This window comes from Thalassophryne amazonica, chromosome 1 (genome assembly GCF_902500255.1).
Source record: "Thalassophryne amazonica chromosome 1, fThaAma1.1, whole genome shotgun sequence".
Lineage (NCBI taxonomy): Eukaryota > Metazoa > Chordata > Actinopteri > Batrachoidiformes > Batrachoididae > Thalassophryne > Thalassophryne amazonica.
Genome location: NC_047103.1, coordinates 90,766,783 through 90,784,641, shown reverse-complemented (window position 1 = coordinate 90,784,641; position 17,859 = coordinate 90,766,783). Strand labels below are relative to the sequence as shown.

The window sequence follows — 17,859 nt, the reverse complement described above, 5'->3', positions numbered from 1 at the left end:
TCTGGTGCCTTAACTAAAGCACTCCTTCTGCTGAATCACCTCTAAATTATTTACACATTATTCACTTTGCGTGTTTTTAGGAATCCACTAGGTTGCGTAGCTACTAGCTTTTAGCCGATTTAGCATGGCGGCTTCTCCTGTCTCTCCCGCACTTTTCTGCTCTGGTTGTGAAATGTTTAGTTGTTCCTCGGCTTCCTTTAGCAGTAACGGTACTTGTAATAAGTGCAGCTTATTCGTAGCTTTGGAGGCCAGGCTGGGCGAATTGGAGACTCGGCTCCGCACCGTGGAAAATTCTACAGCTAGCCAGGCCCCTGTAGTCGGTGCGGACCAAGGTGGCTTAGCCACCGTTAGTTCCCTCCTGGCAGATCCCGTGCAGTCGGGAAAGCAGGCCGACTGGGTGACTGTGAGGAGGAAGCGTAGCCCTAAACAGAAGCCCCGTGTACACCGTCAACCCGTGCACATCTCTAACCGTTTTTCCCCACTCGACGACACACTCGCCGAGGATCAAACTCTGGTTATTGGCGACTCTGTTTTGAGAAATGTGAAGTTAGCGACACCAGCAACCATTGTCAATTGTCTTCCGGGGGCCAGAGCAGGCGACATTGAAGGAAATTTGAAATTGCTGGCTAAGGCTAAGCGTAAATTTGGTAAGATTGTAATTCACGTCGGCAGTAATGACACTCGGTTACGCCAATCGGAGGTCACTAAAATTAACATTAAATCGGTGTGTAACTTTGCAAAAACAATGTCGGACTCTGTTGTTTTCTCTGGGCCCCTCCCCAATCAGACCGGGAGTGACATGTTTAGCCGCATGTTCTCCTTGAATTGCTGGCTGTCTGAGTGGTGTCCAAAAAATGAGGTGGGCTTCATTGATAATTGGCAAAGCTTCTGGGGAAAACCTGGTCTTGTTAGGAGAGACGGCATCCATCCCACTTTAGATGGAGCAGCTCTCATTTCTAGAAATCTGGCCAATTTTCTTGGATCCTCCAAACTGTGACTGTCTAGCGTTGGGACCAGGAGGCAGAGCTGTGGTCTTATACACCTTTCTGCAGCTTCTCTCCCCCTGCCATCCCCTCATTACCCCATCCCCGTAGAGACGGTGCCTGCTTCCAGACCACCAATAACCAGCAAAAATCTATTTAAGCAAAAAAAATTCAAAAAGAAAAAATAATATAGCACCTTCAACTGCACCACAGACTAAAACGGTTAAATGTGGTCTATTAAACATTAGGTCTCTCTCTTCTAAGTCCCTGTTGGTAAATGATATAATAATTGATCAACGTATTGATTTATTCTGCCTAACAGAAACCTGGTTACAGCAGGATGAATATGTTAGTTTAAATGAGTCAACACCCCCGAGTCACACTAACTGTCAGAATGCTCGTAGTACGGGCCGGGGCGGAGGATTAGCAGCAATCTTCCATTCCAGCTTATTAATTAATCAAAAACCTAGACAGAGCTTTAATTCATTTGAAAGCTTGTCTCTTAGTCTTTTCCATCCAAATTGGAAGTCCCAAAAACCAGTTTTATTTGTTATTATCTATCGTCCACCTGGTCGTTACTGTGAGTTTCTCTGTGAATTTTCAGACCTTCTGTCTGACTTAGTGCTTAGCTCAGATAAGATACTTATAGTGGGCGATTTTAACATCCACACAGATGCTGAGAATGACAGCCTCAACACTGCATTTAATCTATTATTAGACTCTATTGGCTTTGCTCAAAAAGTAAATGAGTCCACCCACCACTTTAATCATATCTTAGATCTTGTTTTGACTTATGGTATGGAAATAGAAGACTTAACAGTATTCCCTGAAAACTCCCTTCTGTCTGATCATTTTTTAATAACATTTACATTTACCCTGATGGACTACCCTGCAGTGGGGAATAAGTTTCATTACACTAGAAGTCTTTCAGAAAGCGCTGTAACTAGGTTTAAGGATATGATTCCTTCTTTATGTTCTCTATTGTCATATACCAACACAGAGCAGAGTAGCTACCTAAACTCTGTAAGAGAGTTAGAGTATCTCGTCAATAGTTTTACATCCTCATTGAAGACAACTTTGGATGCTGTAGCTCCTCTGAAAAAGAGAGCTTTAAATCAGAAGTGTCTGACTCCGTGGTATAACTCACAAACTCGTAGCTTAAAGCAGATAACCCGTAAGTTGGAGAGGAAATGGCGTCTCACTAATTTAGAAGATCTTCACTTAGCCTGGAAAAAGAGTTTGTTGCTCTATAAAAAAGCCCTCCGTAAAGCTAGGACATCTTTCTACTCATCACTAATTGAAGAAAATAAGAACAACCTCAGGTTTCTTTTCAGCACTGTAGCCAGGCTGACAAAGAGTCAGAGCTCTATTGAGCTGAGTATTCCATTAACTTTAACTAGTAATGACTTCATGACTTTCTTTGCTAACAAAATTTTGACTATTAGAGAAAAAATTACTCATAACCATCCCAAAGATGTATCGTTATCTTTGGCTGCTTTCAGTGATGCCGGTATTTGGTTAGACTCTTTCTCTCTGATTGTTCTGTCTGAGTTATTTTCATTAGTTACTTCATCCAAACCATCAACATGTTTATTAGACCCCATTCCTGCCAGGCTGCTTAAGGAAGTCCTACCATTATTTAATGCTTCAATCTTAAATATGATCAACTTATCTTTGTTAGTTGGCTATGTACCACAGGCTTTTAAGGTGGCAGTAATTAAACCATTACTTAAAAAGCCATCACTTGACCCAGCTATTTTAGCTAATTATAGGCCAATCTCCAACCTTCCTTTTCTCTCAAAGATTCTTGAGAGGGTAGTTGTAAAACAGCTAACTGATCACCTGCAGAGGAATGGTCTATTTGAAGAGGTTCAGTCAGGTTTTAGAATTCATCATAGTACAGAAACAGCATTAGTGAAGGTTACAAATGATCTTCTTATGGCTTCGGACAGTGGACTTATCTCTGTGCTTGTTCTGTTGGACCTCAGTGCTGCTTTTGATACTGTTGACCATAAAATTTTATTAGAGATTAGAGCATGTCATAGGTATTAAAGGCACTGCGCTGCGGTGGTTTGAATCATATTTGTCTAATAGATTACAGTTTGTTCATGTAAATGGGGAATCTTCTTCACAGACTAAAGTTAATTATGGAGTTCCACAAGGTTCTGTGCTAGGACCAATTTTATTCACTTTATACATGCTTCCCTTAGGCAGTATTATTAGACGGTATTGCTTAAATTTTCATTGTTACGCAGATGATACCCAGCTTTATCTATCCATGAAGCCAGAGGACACACACCAATTAGCTAAACTGCAGGATTGTCTTACAGACATAAAGACATGGATGACCTCTAATTTCCTGCTTTTAAACTCAGATAAAACTGAAGTTATTGTACTTGGCCCCACAAATCTTAGAAGCATGGTGTCTAACCAGATCTTTACTCTGGATGGCATTTCCCTGACCTCTAGTAATACTGTGAGAAATCTTGGAGTCATTTTTGATCAGGATATGTCATTCAAAGCGCATATTAAACAAATATGTAGGACTGCCTTTTGCATTTACGCAATATCTCTAAAATCAGAAAGGTCTTGTCTCAGAGTGATGCTGAAAAACTAATTCATGCATTTATTTCCTCTAGGCTGGACTATTGTAATTCTTTATTATCAGGTTGTCCTAAAAGTTCCCTAAAAAGCCTTCAGTTAATTCAAAATGCTGCAGCTAGAGTACTGACGGGGACTAGCAGGAGAGAGCATATCTCACCCGTGTTGGCCTCTCTTCATTGGCTTCCTGTTAATTCTAGAATAGAATTTAAAATTCTTCTTCTTACTTATAAGGTTTTGAATAATCAGGTCCCATCTTATCTTAGGGACCTCGTAGTACCATATCACCCTAATAGAGCGCTTCGCTCTCAGACTGCAGGCTTACTTGTAGTTCCTAGGGTTTGTAAGAGTAGAATGGGAGGCAGAGCCTTCAGCTTTCAGGCTCCTCTCCTGTGGAACCAGCTCCCAATTCAGATCAGGGAGACAGATACCCTCTCTACTTTTAAGATTAGGCTTAAAACTTTCCTTTTCGCTAAGGCTTATAGTTAGGGCTGGATCGGGTGACCCTGGACTATCCCTTGGTTATGCTGCTTTAGACGTAGACTGTGGGGGGGTTCCCATGATGCACTGTTTCTTTCTCTTTTTGCTCTGTATGCATCACTCCGCATTTAATCATTAGTGATCGATCTCTGCCCCCCTCCACAGCATGTCTTTTTCCTGGTTCTTTCCCTCAGCCCCAACCAGTCTCAGCAGAAGACTGCCCCTCCCTGAGCCTGGTTCTGCTGGAGGTTTCTTCCTGTTAAGAGGGAGTTTTTCCTTCCCACTGTTGCCAAGTGCTTGCTCACAGGGGGTCGTTTTGACCGTTGGGGTTTTTCATAATTATTGTATGGCCTTGCCTTACAATATAAAGCGCCTTGGGGCAACTGTTTGTTGTGATTTGGCGCTATATAAAAAAAAAGTTGAGTTGAGTTACCAGCGCAAAGTTCAAAAGCCAGCATCTGTGATGGTATGGGGTGTGTTAGTGCCCATGGCATGGGCAACTTACACATCTGTGATGGCACCAACAATTCTGAAAGGTACATCCAGGTTTTGGAGCAACACATGCTGCCATCCAAGCAATGTCTTTTTCAGGGACGTCCCTGCTTATTTCAGCAAGACAATGCCAAGCCACATTCTGCACGTGTTACAACAGCATGGCTTCATAGTAAAAGAGTGCAGGTACTAGACTTGCCTGCCTGCAGTCCAGACCTGTCGCCCATTGAACATGTGTGGCACATTATGAAGCACCAAATACGACAACAGAGACCCCGGACTGTTGAACAACTGAAGTCGTACATCAAGCAAGAATGGGAAAGAATTCCACCTACAAAGCTTCAACAATTAGTGTCCTCAGTTCCCAAACACTTGAGTGTTGTTAGAAGGAAAGGTGATGTAACACAGTGGGAAACATACCACTGTCCCAGCTTTTTTGAAATGTGTTGCAGTCATCCATTTCAAAATGAGCAAATATTTGCACAAAAACAAAGTTTATCAGTTTGAACATTATATATCTTCTCTTTGTGGTGTATTCAACTGAATATAGGCTGAAGAGGATTTGCAAATCATTTTATTCTGTTTTTATTTACATTTTACACAACGTCCCAACTTCATTGGAATTGGGGTTGTAGGTCTTTTGTGTAAACAGAAAATGTTTTAGATCTTGAGTTCAGCTCATGAAAAATGGGAGCAAAAAGAAAAGTGTTGCATTAATGTTTCTGTTCAGTGTACCTTTTTACCCACCTGAGACAGAGAGCACCTCCTCATCTTCTACATGACCGCAAGAACCAGTGCTGAAGATAAGTGCGACTGGTACTTCTGCCTTGGAAACTGTGCGAGGTTTTGGAAGCAGTGGAGGCTTCCTGAGCCTTGTGCGCTGCTTTGGTTTGGGCAACTCTTTCCCCTCAGTGTCTTGTGTTGCTTCAACTCTATAGACCTGTTCTGTTTTCTGTCCATCTCTCACTGTCTCCACAGTCTTTTTTGTGTCATCCTCTGCAATTTTTAACTTCACTTTTACATCTAACTCTTCTTTGTTGCTCTTCTCACTTTGTGCATTTAGTGCAATTCCTACATTTGCATTTGCTATGGTTTCTTCTTCTCTTTGCTGGTTCTTACATATCTCCACATTATTTTCTTCCTTGCACTTACAGTTACTTTCAGCTTTGGTTTCCTTTAACAGTTTCCTATCTTCATCCTTTTTTTTCTTCAGGATGTCCTGCAATGTCTGTTCCTGACGTCTACACTCCTCTGTGTCTCTTTCCTTCGGATCAGCTTCTTCTTCAGAGTCAGAACTTTTATGACTGAGGTGTCTTATTGAAGGTACTGATTCCACCACTTTAAGAGTGATGATACTATCAGGGGTTGACCGACTTAGCGGTGTCACTGATGAAAAGCTTGGCTTCTCTGGCAAGGATTCAGTGAGTTTGGATGCTACACTTTGCCCCCAATTTTCCTCACTGCACATGCTCAGTCCTCGCTTTCCATTTGGGATGACAGGCAGAGAAAGGGGAAGACTGGTGGGTGGGAACTCAGGCAGGTCCAATGCCACTGTTGACTGGGTCTCCTGAATATGGTGGGTGATTTCAACATTATTGCAAGGAGTGTTGCTGTGCTTTCTTCTTTGATCTTCATAGTCTATACCCAATTCGCTCTCCTTAACTTCATCAATTTCTGCTCCCTGAACAATCAATGTGTCCTTTAGCACTTGCTCATCCAGTCTTATCAACTGCTGTGTTTCTTTGCTTGCACTGTGCATCTTGGCTGCTGTGGTGTCTGTATCCGTTTGAGTGTGCTCTGTATGTTTGTCAGTCACACACAATGCCTCTACTGGAATGGCGATACCCAAGATTCTGGCTGCCCTTTGCTCAACTGACTCATTTTCAGGGATGCCTTCTGCGGATTTGACCTCAAACAAGTTACTTAAATCTTCTGCATGTGAAACACTGACTTTTTCCTGAATTAGTAAGTTCTCCAAATGTTTATCTGCAACTGTTGATTCATTGCTATAGGTTCGAGGTTCAGAGATATTGGAACTTTCCTCCCCACCATCATTGTCCTCAGCAGTCTCGACAGTTAGCCTGTTGGTATGTGGTGAACCTGCACTGTTAAATGATCCATTTTCACTCAGGGTCCCACAGACATTAAAATTCAGCTCACCTCTGAATTGAGGTATGCTGTCTATATTAACCTGTTTCCCAATCTCTTTCTCAAGTTGAAACCCTTCATGTGAACTGTGCTCAGGATTGCTTCTGTTTTTAACAAGTGGTCTTCTCTTCTTACATGATTGTTGCACAGCCTGCATATCGAGTGGAGATGGTAGCGACAGTGAGCGCTGCATTGGTTCTCCAGGATGACCAGGAGTCTCTGTGTACACCGTTAGACCCACGTTCCTCAGCAGGGACTCCTGAGGGACTGGTATGTCTGGTTTGTAGAGCTTGTGTGACTTGTGTGAGGGTGGTGAGGACAGGAGGTAACTGTCTGGGTTGTGAAGTGGTGATACCTCATTCTTTGATGATGTGATGTTGGCTTGTGGCCCAGGCATAGCACTCTTTAAGCCCAAACAGTCAAAATCTGTAGAAAAAACCAAAGATTCTGACCTAACTTTCATAATTTTGGGTTTATTTATGTGCAGAAGACTGACTGCTTTCCTGCCTGGTTCGGGACCAGCAGTAAAGTGTGCTGTGTTGTGTGATGGCACTCTGAACTGATACCAATCTAATTTTTTATACATCTCATCAAGATCCTTGGTGCAACGGGCTAAATTGGATCTCTTGCCAATCCTGTGTTGGAGCTCCTTGTTGATGCACTCCAGCTCACCAATAGCATCACAGGGCCGTCGATTCATTGGTTTTAGAAGGAACTGGCCAAAGGCAACTTGTTCTGCATTCTCTGGGGGACTGGAGGTACTCTTCTTAGGTGACAATGGCTGTGGGTCACCCTGATTCTTGACCTTTATTGGGGAAGACATTTCTGGTTGCACAACTTGCACTGATGGCAACTGCAGTGGGCTGAGACTGAGACGAGAGAAGGCGCTGTTACTGGAGGGATGAAGGTTATTCTGACCTGCCATAGTGTAGTCATAAGATGAGGTACTATCTGTACCCACAGCAGTGTCTCTGGTTGTGTGTAAGGCAGACTGAACAACAGTTTGTTCCCCAAAGGTTGTGACTGGACTTGCTGCCACTGTCAATGGTGAGCCAGTCTGGGTTTCCTGGTTGCGATACTGGTTTCCAGGCAAAGAGCCAGCATAACACAATTCTTTGTCTTCACGTGCTTGGAGTGCCCAAGCATCTATTATCTCCTTCCTCAGAGGAGCCCTCTTGTAGTTCCTCACTGAAGGAGAGCTGCTGGTGTGAAAGTGAGAATAGTGGGATCTAATAGGCATCTCCGTCACAGACTTGCTTCGCAGGTTCTGGCCCTCTTTGAGTCCTACAGCAAATTTCTCCATTTTGGTAACAGTCAGGCTTGATATTGTTTCATTGTTGTTCTGATCTGCTGATGAGTCTTTAATGACATTGATTGGTGTATGAACAGGTACAGACACAAGGCAGAAAATTGTCTCACTCACTTTTCTTTTCGTGCTCCTGTTGTTCTCTGGCCCTAAATCTGGGTCAATTTTCTTTACATGGGTAATTGTTTCTGTAAAAACCTGCTCTGAACTTGATCCCTGGTGGGATGAAGACTTTCTTGTTGGAGCTTGGAAGGCTGAAGAGTTTGATGGAAAAAAATGGTGGTTTTTGGAGTATGTGTTGTTGCAGTTTTGATCAATTGCTGGAAAGTTATCAACAGTTTGTTTGTGCAAATCACCATGCCACCTGCTACTGGCATTGTCAAAGTCATTAGAAGATGTCTGGTTAATATCACCTGTCATTTTGGCAGAGATGAAAGTCCCCAATGGTGGGGGCAAAAAGGCACTGTCAACAGATGCAGGCTCTGACACGGTGACACTTGGAAGCTCATTGCGTATGTGGCGGATCTTGTCAGCATCAGTCAGAGAGTTCCCACTGAGGGATGAAGATATATGGCGGATCGAGGGATCACCAAAAGGAATATACTGGATCCCCCCACCAGGGTGATTCTTTGTATACACTGGGTAAAGATGCTTCTGACTGGATGTGCTCCTCTCTCTCTGCATATCAGGCCAGAAACTTGTAGGATGTCTGATGACCCAGTGAGATCCATCTGGGGCCATCTGTATCTGCTGGTACATATCTCCTCTGTACCTACGAGTTAAAACAACACAATTCCATGTCATCTACAGTGAGGAAAATAAGTATTTGAACACCCTACGATTTTGCAAGTTCTCCCACTTAGAAATCATGGAGGGGTCTGAAATTTTCATCTTAGGTGCATGTCCACATAATCTAAAAAAAAAACAAAAAACCTGGAAATCACAATGAATGATTTTTAAAATAATTTATTTGTATGTTACTGCTGCAAATAAGTATTTGAACACCTGTGAAAATCAATGTTAATATTTGGTACAGTAGCCATTGTTTGCAATTACAGAGGTCAAATTTTTCCTGTAGTTTTTCACCAGGTTTTCACACACTGCAGCAGGGATTTTGGTCCACCCCTCCATACAGATCTTCTCTAGATCTTTCAGGTTTGGAGTTTCAGTTCCTTCCAAAGATTTTGTATCGAGTTCAGGTTTGGAGACTGGCCAAGCCACTCCAGGACCTTGAAACGCTTCTTAGGGAGCTCCTCCTTAGTTGCCCTGGCTGTGTGTTTGGGGTCACTGTCATGCTGGAAGACCCAGCCATGACCCATCTTCAATGCTCTTACTGAGCGAAGGAGGTGGTCTGCCAAAATCTCGCAATACATGACCCCATTCATCCTCCCTTCAATACGGTGCAGTCGTCCTGTCCCCTTTGCAGAAGAGCACCCTCAGAGTATGATGTTTCCACCCCCATGCTTCACGGTTGGGATGGTTTTCTTGGGGTTGTTCTCATCCTCTAACCATGGTAAGTGGAGTTGATTCCAAAAAGCTCTATTCTGGTCTCATCTGACCACATGACCTTCTCCCATGCCTCCTCTGGATCATCCAGATGGTCAATGGTGAACTTCAAACGGGCCTGGACATGTGCTGGCTTGAGCAGGGGGACCTTGCTGCCCTGCAGGATTTTAAACCATGAGAGCATCATGTGTTACTAATGTAATCTTTGTGACTGTGGTCCCAGCTCTCTTCAGGTCATTGACCAGATCCTCCTGTGTAGTTCTGAGCTTTTGTTGTGTGGGCCACTGAAGAGGAGGTACTGCTGGCCCACCACCAGAGGGCGCCCTGCCTGAAGTGCGGGCTTCAGGCATGAGAGGGTGCCAGAGCAACCGGGAGTGACAGCTGTCACTCATCAACAGCACCAGCTGTCACTCATCATCACCATAAAAGCCGGGCAGCAACTCCACCTCGCTGCTGAGATATCATCTACCGCTTAGGTAATATTCTCTGCAGTATTTGAACTGTGACTTATGTCTGATCTATTTGCAGCTGTTGTCCTGTGGTGCACTTTTAGCTGGGTTGGCGGTCAGTGAGAGAACCGACGTCCTCGCCTCTCACTCCAACCAGATAAGTGGTTTAACAGGAGCTGCTATTGTGTTTCCTACTTCGGAGGTGGAGGTGCTCCCTCCCGGAGGAACTGTATCTGTGTGTGAGGATTTACTGGGTGTGTATCCACACACCCACCATTAACTGTCTCTGCTTCCTGCCAGCAATACCAGGTCTGACAGCTGGAGACGGTGGCCACCTGGAGACTCAGGACTTGGCGGCTCCGGTGTTCTTCAGATCCGTTGGTGGTGGAAGCCGTGTGGGACCCAGCTCTTCTCTGGACGGACGTCTTCTATCCTCGAGCCTGCCCACACGTCACTTTTCGTATAATTGACTATCATTCTCAAACTGCATTTGTCTGTATTCCGTTGTGCACGATTCGCAACATTAAATTGTTATATTTTGGCTTATCCATTGTCCGTTCATTTACGCCCCCTGTTGTGGGTCCGTGTCACTACACTTTCCCAACAGCTTTCTTAGAATCATCCTTACCCCACAAAGTGAGATCTTGCATGGAATCCCAGACCGAGGAAGATTGACAGTCATCTTGTGTTTCTTCCACTTTCTAATAAATAATCACAACAGTTGTTGTCTTCTACCAAGCTGCTTGCCTGTTATCCTGTAGTCCATCCCAGCCTTGTGCAGGTCTACAGTTTTGTCCCTGGTGTCCTTAGACAGCTCTTTGGTCTTGGCTATGGTGCAGAATAAGAGGGCTTCTTAAAGAAAAATTAACAAGTCTGTGTGAGCCAGAATTCTTGCTGGTTGGTAGGTGTTCAAATACTTATTTGCAGCTGTAACATACAAATAAATTGTAAAAAAAATCATACATTGTGATTTCCGGATTTTTTTTTTTTTTTAGATTATGTCTCTCACAGTGGACATGCACCTAAGATGAAAATTTCAGACCCCTCCATGATTTCTAAGTGGGAGAACTTACAAAATCGCAGGGTGTTCAAATACTTATTTTCCTCACTATACATATCATGAAGTCAATAATAATAGCAACAGCAATACTACTACTATGAAAAAGAATAATAATTATAATATATATGAGAAATATGTTAGCTTTACACAGAAAGGAAGCAGTTTTGGAGTGAATTCCACCATGTTGGATTAGCAGCTAGAGAGACACCAGCCAGTAACATCACGGTGCCTTCTACTCTGATTGGCTGTCACCGTGATGTTACCAGAATCCCCACCCCCCATCCCCAAGAAAAAAATGGATTTGCATAATTCACATTGTTGGCCATATGATCACAAAAATAGGAAACAGAATGTGACCTTTTGACCTCCTAAAATAGGTCAAGGTTAGGCATCTTTGAACTATTCCAAGGTCTGTGTCCCAAGAATGCTCCCTGTGAATTTGAAGACCCTGGCAGTAATAGGATTGGATTTATGCTGACCAAAGTCAGACGGATGAAAGGACACAAGGCCTTCGCAATACCTGATGGTCATATTTTGGCCTCAGGTAAAAAGCATTGCCATCTATGTAACTGTCATACCATGTTTTCTTTAAAGAACAGATTAGGTCTGGGAGCGTGCAGTCATGCCAGCCGATGTTGCATTCACCACACTATGGAATTGTCTTGGATCTCGATAGGCAATGATCCAAGCAGACAACTGATCCATACCCACCTCTTGTCTTGTTTCACCTGACTGCTGCCAGACAGGTAAAACTTGTGTGTCCCCTTGTCCTCTTTCAGTTGCTGTAATCAAGACTGAAAGTCCTGCATGCTACATCATACAGATGAGGAAAAATCCTTAGTCCCCCTATGAAATTTAAAGTCCCCTCCCTCCAAGTGCTTTTTTAAATGTGTCATTCCCTAGGATAAAAAAGTCAGGTGTTTAAAGACATTAATAATGCATTTGTGTTATAATGTAATTGTGCCATCATAAAATACTGTATGTACAGATATAAATTGTGAAATGTTTGTTCAACTAGGGACTGTTATGGCCATTGTTGTACAAAATGAAGGGGGGGGTTGCTGGCTTCAAAGGTTTTATTTAAAAACAAGATCGTTTCAGCTGTGTTAGGCTTGAGTCTGTTCCTCTTCTCTCCAGTTTTTGAGAAGACTCACGTGGGAACAGAAGCTGCTGGCATATGAAGATAGATTTTGTCCAGCTTGTAAAGAGTTGGATAAATAGCTGCCTCCATCCTCCCTCACTCTTCTTGCAAATTCACTGCAGAAAATGGTTCTGGGGAGCATTAGCATAGTTAAAACCCTTCAGCTTCAGGGGAGCTTCGCCCCCCAGACCCCCAACCAGGGCCATCTTCACCCCCAGTCATTTTAAGCATTTTTCATTATTTGCCTCACACATGACTGTAGATGAGCTTACTGAAATATTTTGGAAGAAGGAAGGATCACGGACGTGGAGAGGAGAAGAATCAAACAGTTTCTTTTCTGTTATTATTTTTATTAGTAAACGAGGACTGTTTTTTTTAATTAGAGTTACAAAAATTTTTCAGCACGCACTATGTGCAGAGTCTCACTCTAGCTGAAGTCCTGGTCACATGGCACTAACAAAGGACACCGAAGCCAAAATAAAACAAGAAATGTGTACTTATGTTGACATCGTTTAACCGTTGTCCAGCTTTGTTCCTGCAGCTGGCGCTTTGTCAGAATTTTCAAACTGTTGACAAATGTGAACGAATCCCAACGACAACTTCAATTCATCAGTATTCTATTTTGATTTCTGTCTTGACTGTTCCTCATCATTTGCATAGTTCCTGTACCGTCAGCATTCCGTTTGATTGTCGCGCAACTTTGTCCAACCTCCAAAGTCCGACATCTTGCACAAATATTGACGATATCTGAAAGGATCAATAACTAAAGCTCCGATGAGCTGAACGTGACTCATCCATGTGTGAGACAAAAAGCAAAGTTTTCATACAGAAACAATAACGGCAAGAACGTTTTATGAACTACTTTAACTATTTACACACATTGCAGCCATCTCTGGCTGGAGAGGCTGTGCACACACACACAAACAGCTGTACGCCACAAATGGCTGTGCGCACGTTCGCATGCCGTCTGTGGCTGGAATTGTGCGTGTGAACGTGCATGTGCACACGTTGTTTTTGTGAAGACAAACCTGTTGTCAAGACAACCAGTTCTTGCATCTGCAGGTGTGGTGGACAGCACAGAATAGCCGCAGACTTGATCACAAGCTGGCACTCGGTCTGATACCCGCTGTCAAGTCACATCATCATGAATGTTTCCTTTTGATTTTGTTTAATGCAACAAGGTTGACGTTCGCTTCATTTTTCTTTTGTTTGTTTCGGTTTTGTTTCATTCTTTTATATGCTCTGCACACTCGCAGGCTTTTCAGTGATGGGAGAAGTACAGGCTCATTCGTCCACTTTTTCTCGACGATTTGTGACTTTTTTCCTTCATTTGGCAATCACTGTGTGCTGTGTGACCGGGCCTTAAGGTCCCAAAGATGGCAATTCTGGTTTTCAACATGTCTCAGACATGTCTCCTGAGGAATCCCAGCCCATTCTCCTTTGGTGAATCTCTCAAGCTCCTCTAGATTTAATTGTTTTTTAGCATGAACCGTCAGTCAGTAACATTCACGTCGGTCTTCTAGCGATAGTTCTTCACCAGGATTGGCATATGTTTTGAGTCGTTTTCGTGTTAGAAGACAATGCGACTTCTCAGACCCAGTTTGCTGCCAACAGCTTGAGGTTTTCTTTCAAAATCTTCACATATCCATCCACCTTGAAGAGATTTCCAGTTCCAGAGGCACTGATGCATCCCCACAGCATAATACTCCCTCAGTGTTTCACTGCTGGGACAGTGTTCCTTGGGTTATACACCTCTACCTTCTTTCTTCACACATAAGCAATGTCTCTGTGGCCAAAGAGCTCTAGTTTCATCTCACTGGACCAAAGGACACACTTCCAATATGAATAATCTTTCTCCAGATTGTCTTTTGGATAATTCAGTCTGCCTTGAAAGTGTCTCTTCTACAGAAGAGACAACAGTGGTTTGTGCTATGGCTCAACAAAAAGGTCCGTTCTCAAGGAGGTTACAAATTTTGACCTTGGTATTTTTGAGAAAAAAAAAAGTTTCTGTGTGCCAAGTATAACAGGTGAAGCATCAAAAATAAAAACTAGGAAGTTTAGAAATGCTGTGTTGAAAATTCCTTGCTCTGTTAAAAAGGCACAAGGCACTTGGGAAAATTTTGAAGAAAATATTAAATTTCATAGGGGGATAATAATTTTGTCCTCATCTGTACCTTGAGAAACATGTCACATGGCCAAAATGTTGCAGAAGACATTCCATTACAATGCACGTCGTATGACTCATCTGAGTCTTAAGTAACTCAGTTTGACACAAAGTAATTCCAGCAATACTCATGGACACTAAGAACAGACAGAGAACCAAAGGTCCAGGTGTCTGCTTGGGTCACTGGATAACACCAAGTCTATGTCAAAATGAAGGCATGCAGCTTTAAAAATAAAATAATAATTGAGTTTTAAATTGGGGCACATTTTGGACAGATTCAGTGCTCAAACAAAGATATATATTTTTTTGTTGTATTGGAACATCTGTAAATTGTTTACAATTTTAATAAGAGCAGTTACCTGTAGTTAACAGCAATTTCCCTGCAGCCCTGATGTCTCCCTCTCATTATCGGGGCTCTCTTATATGATGGAGGAGGGATGTATCCTGGAGGTCCAGAGTCTTGTGCAAAATAGTCCAGTTGGGGGTGATGAGACCTGGATAAGGGACATGGCGTTCTGCTTCTCTCATAGGGAATGGCTGAGTCTCTGCCAGACAGCACCTCACAGCTTCCCCTGATCTGCTGGTGCATCTCATAAGATGGAGGTTTGGGGGGTCTGGTGAAGCGGGTCTTTGGTGTCATTGAGAGCTGGGTAGCACTAGCTGGCCTGCCATTATCTGGCCAACGGGCTGCCCTGTAAAGATTGTGATAATACACGGGGTGTCCATTGGTCCGCTTATACAGCTCCTGACCGGATGACCTCATGTCAACATATTGCAGGCTGTCAGGTTGCAACACCCGAGGCAGAGACTGGGATTTGTCTTTGGTCTTTGGGTGGACCACAATGCCCACTGGTGTCCTGGCATGGAACCGTTGCTGTTCCTGTGCCCACCGTTCACCCTCAGTCTGTGATAGCTGGCATCCAAAGTCCACAGTTGGACGCCACTCATCTGTGGCTAAGTTTTGGCATTTCCTCTCAGCAACCATTTTCCACTGGTTAAGAGCAGCATCTCTTTCTCCAGATTGGGCTCGAACCTGGGCTTGAACCTGGCCTCCCAAGCGCTGCCTGTCTTGGGCAGCCCTCTGATGCTCCACTGAAGCTACTTCTTGGCCTCTTGCTTGTTGAGACCCATCTAACCTGTTGTAACTTCTTTGACATCCTCTACAGGCATCTCTGAAGTCAGCATAGTCCAACAGTACAGTGAAGTCTTGGCCTCGGCGCCTCCAGTAGGACACATCCTTGGACTGCCATTGTGAATTTCTGGTGCCATCACAGAACCTGACAAAACACATACAGTTGGATGGGGGCACTCAGAAAGCACACTCCAGTCTAGTTTGTTTATCAATGTGATTTGTTTATCAAGAGGATATCTATTGAAATTTGTGATGTCATGTGACAGGTACACAACATAAAAAAAAACTATACTGAAGTGTGAAAGAAAGAGACAAAGGCAAGCTTTTGAGGCAGATCTTGATCCCCAGTAAATAATTTAACAAACTCTCCACTTACCCAGTGGCCAGCTTAACAATTATTATTGTTATTATCTGTTATTATTTTTTGAAGATAACCTCCAAAGTTTGACTGTCAGGGGTCATTAAAGCTCAAATTCTGAAGCAGGGGCATTCAACTCATTCCAGAAAGGGCTGAGAGGGAGCAGGCTTTCTTTGCAACCACCCATTCCACTGGATGATTTCACTGATTAACTGATTCCATCTGCTCAAATTGATGTTAGGGCCCTGTCCCACTGGGGAGAGGATTAATTGCGCATGAATTGAGTATACAAAGTACGGACGTTCATTGTCGTCCGCAACAAAAATGGCCAAAAATGACAAATGTCCCAGTATGAATTACGGATATATTAGTAATATATAGCGAATATATGATGAACAATCACGGTTGTATAATGCATGTAGTGAGGAAACGCATCAGACGCATTGCGATTATCACGGCAGTATTACGGGTATATTATGATGCATCGCGCACGTGTTGCACGTGCACGGCATCTGCATTATGGTCATAAATGAAACGCACTTGCTCCTTTCGGCATCACTATTCACACCAACAATACAGCCTCTGGAGCATTTGCTGGACTTGGACAAGTTGATTGGAGTAAACAAGCAGTGAACAGGGCGAGTGGTGACGTCAGCGGATCAGATCAGAGTGTAGCTCGTCTGAGCTGAAGTTAAATCTGTTATAAACATAGGAATAAATACTGTAACAGCTGCAGACAAGAAGGAAAAAACATGCAACTGTTTTATCAAACCTTGACAATGTAAACAAGTCAAATAATTACCCTTTTAGACGGCTCAAAATGCTTTCTGCAGCTGCAGCTTCCTCTGTGATTCAGGAGGTGATTAGAGCCGTTTTCAACAGGCAATTTGCAGAATAAAATGACTAATCCGCCACGAAATAATTATTTTATATAGGCAGCATCCAGCGCAGAGCACGTGGCAGCCGGTAGAACAAAGAACGGCGTCCAACTGTGAACACAGCGCATCTGATTTGCATCCGCTGCAAATCAGATGCAAAGCAGACGTAATAAAAACGCTTTATTCGTGGCCAATCTGTATGCAGTCCCTACAACTTATTTTAGTTCGTGATGTGGACATGATGGGCATGCAAAATATCAGTTTTACACACTGTCCCAGTCCGCTGCCAAGCCGCAAATCCCTGTCAGTTGCGGATATCAGCAGATGACGGCGAATACACAGCGCACAGATTGAGTATGTATTGTGTATGTATTGAGTATGTAAGGCAGATGTCATCCGCAGCTAAAATTTTGTGCAGCTCAAAAATACTGTTAACGGAGAAACGTGCCTCTGCGGATAATTGCGGACGTGTGCGGGTGTCAGCCGACTCATACAAGCATGTTTCACGCATATTGCGGATGTTGAAATCTCGCAAGCACCAGCTTGAGAGACTGTACAAAAAATCTGGTTTGACTGTTCATCTACAAATATACGAGGTCTGTGAGAAAAGAAACGGACCTTTTTATTTTTTTAAAAAACTATATGGATTTGAATCACGTGCGATTACATCAGACAAGCTTGAACCCTCGTGCGCATGCGTGAGTTTTTTCACGCCTGTCGGTTGCATCATTCGCCTGTGGGCAGGCTTTGAGTGAGCACTGGTCCACCCCTCCCGTCGGAATTCCTTTGTGCTGAGAGAATGGCGCTTTGCTTTATCAAAATTTTTTCAGAAACTGTGAGGCAGATCCAAGTGGACACCATTCAAGAAATTCAGACAGTTTTCGGTGAAAATTTTAAGGGCTGATGAGAGATTATGGAGTGTTACGGTCGCTTTAAGGACTGCCCATGGAGCCGGACGGCGCGCCGTGCCCCGAGCTGCCGTCGTCAGCCTGTTTCGAGCTGAAAAATTCCACATTTAAGCCTCTGTTGACCCAGGACGTCGTGAGATAACAGAGAAGTTTCAGAAGAGGTCGGGATCAGCAGTTTATCTGGACATTCCACTGTTAAAGGAGATTTTGTAATGAAAGACATGCGGACAGATTCGCATGTCAGTACCCAGCC

The 17,859-nt window shown here is 43.4% G+C and overlaps 1 protein-coding gene and 1 long non-coding RNA gene across 6 annotated transcripts in view; one reads left to right on the top strand and one right to left on the bottom strand.

Annotated features, from left to right (window-relative positions):
• The window catches only part of jcada (junctional cadherin 5 associated a), a 147,036-nt gene that overhangs the window by 27,404 nt on the left and 101,773 nt on the right, over nucleotides 1-17,859 (bottom strand). For 4 of the 5 annotated variants that reach the window (XM_034172471.1, XM_034172447.1, XM_034172454.1 and 1 more), the window contains exons 3-4: nucleotides 14,690-15,607; nucleotides 5,304-8,782 (exon numbers count right to left, since the gene is read on the bottom strand). In XM_034172471.1, the coding sequence (XP_034028362.1) occupies nucleotides 5,304-8,782; nucleotides 14,690-15,607 (4,397 nt within the window). The remainder of the gene's footprint in view (nucleotides 1-5,303; nucleotides 8,783-14,689; nucleotides 15,608-17,859) is intronic. The other variant, XM_034172479.1, reaches the window with a different exon arrangement.
• Nucleotides 1-17,859, top strand: part of LOC117512516 — a 528,597-nt gene that overhangs the window by 459,016 nt on the left and 51,722 nt on the right. The window lies entirely within an intron of this gene.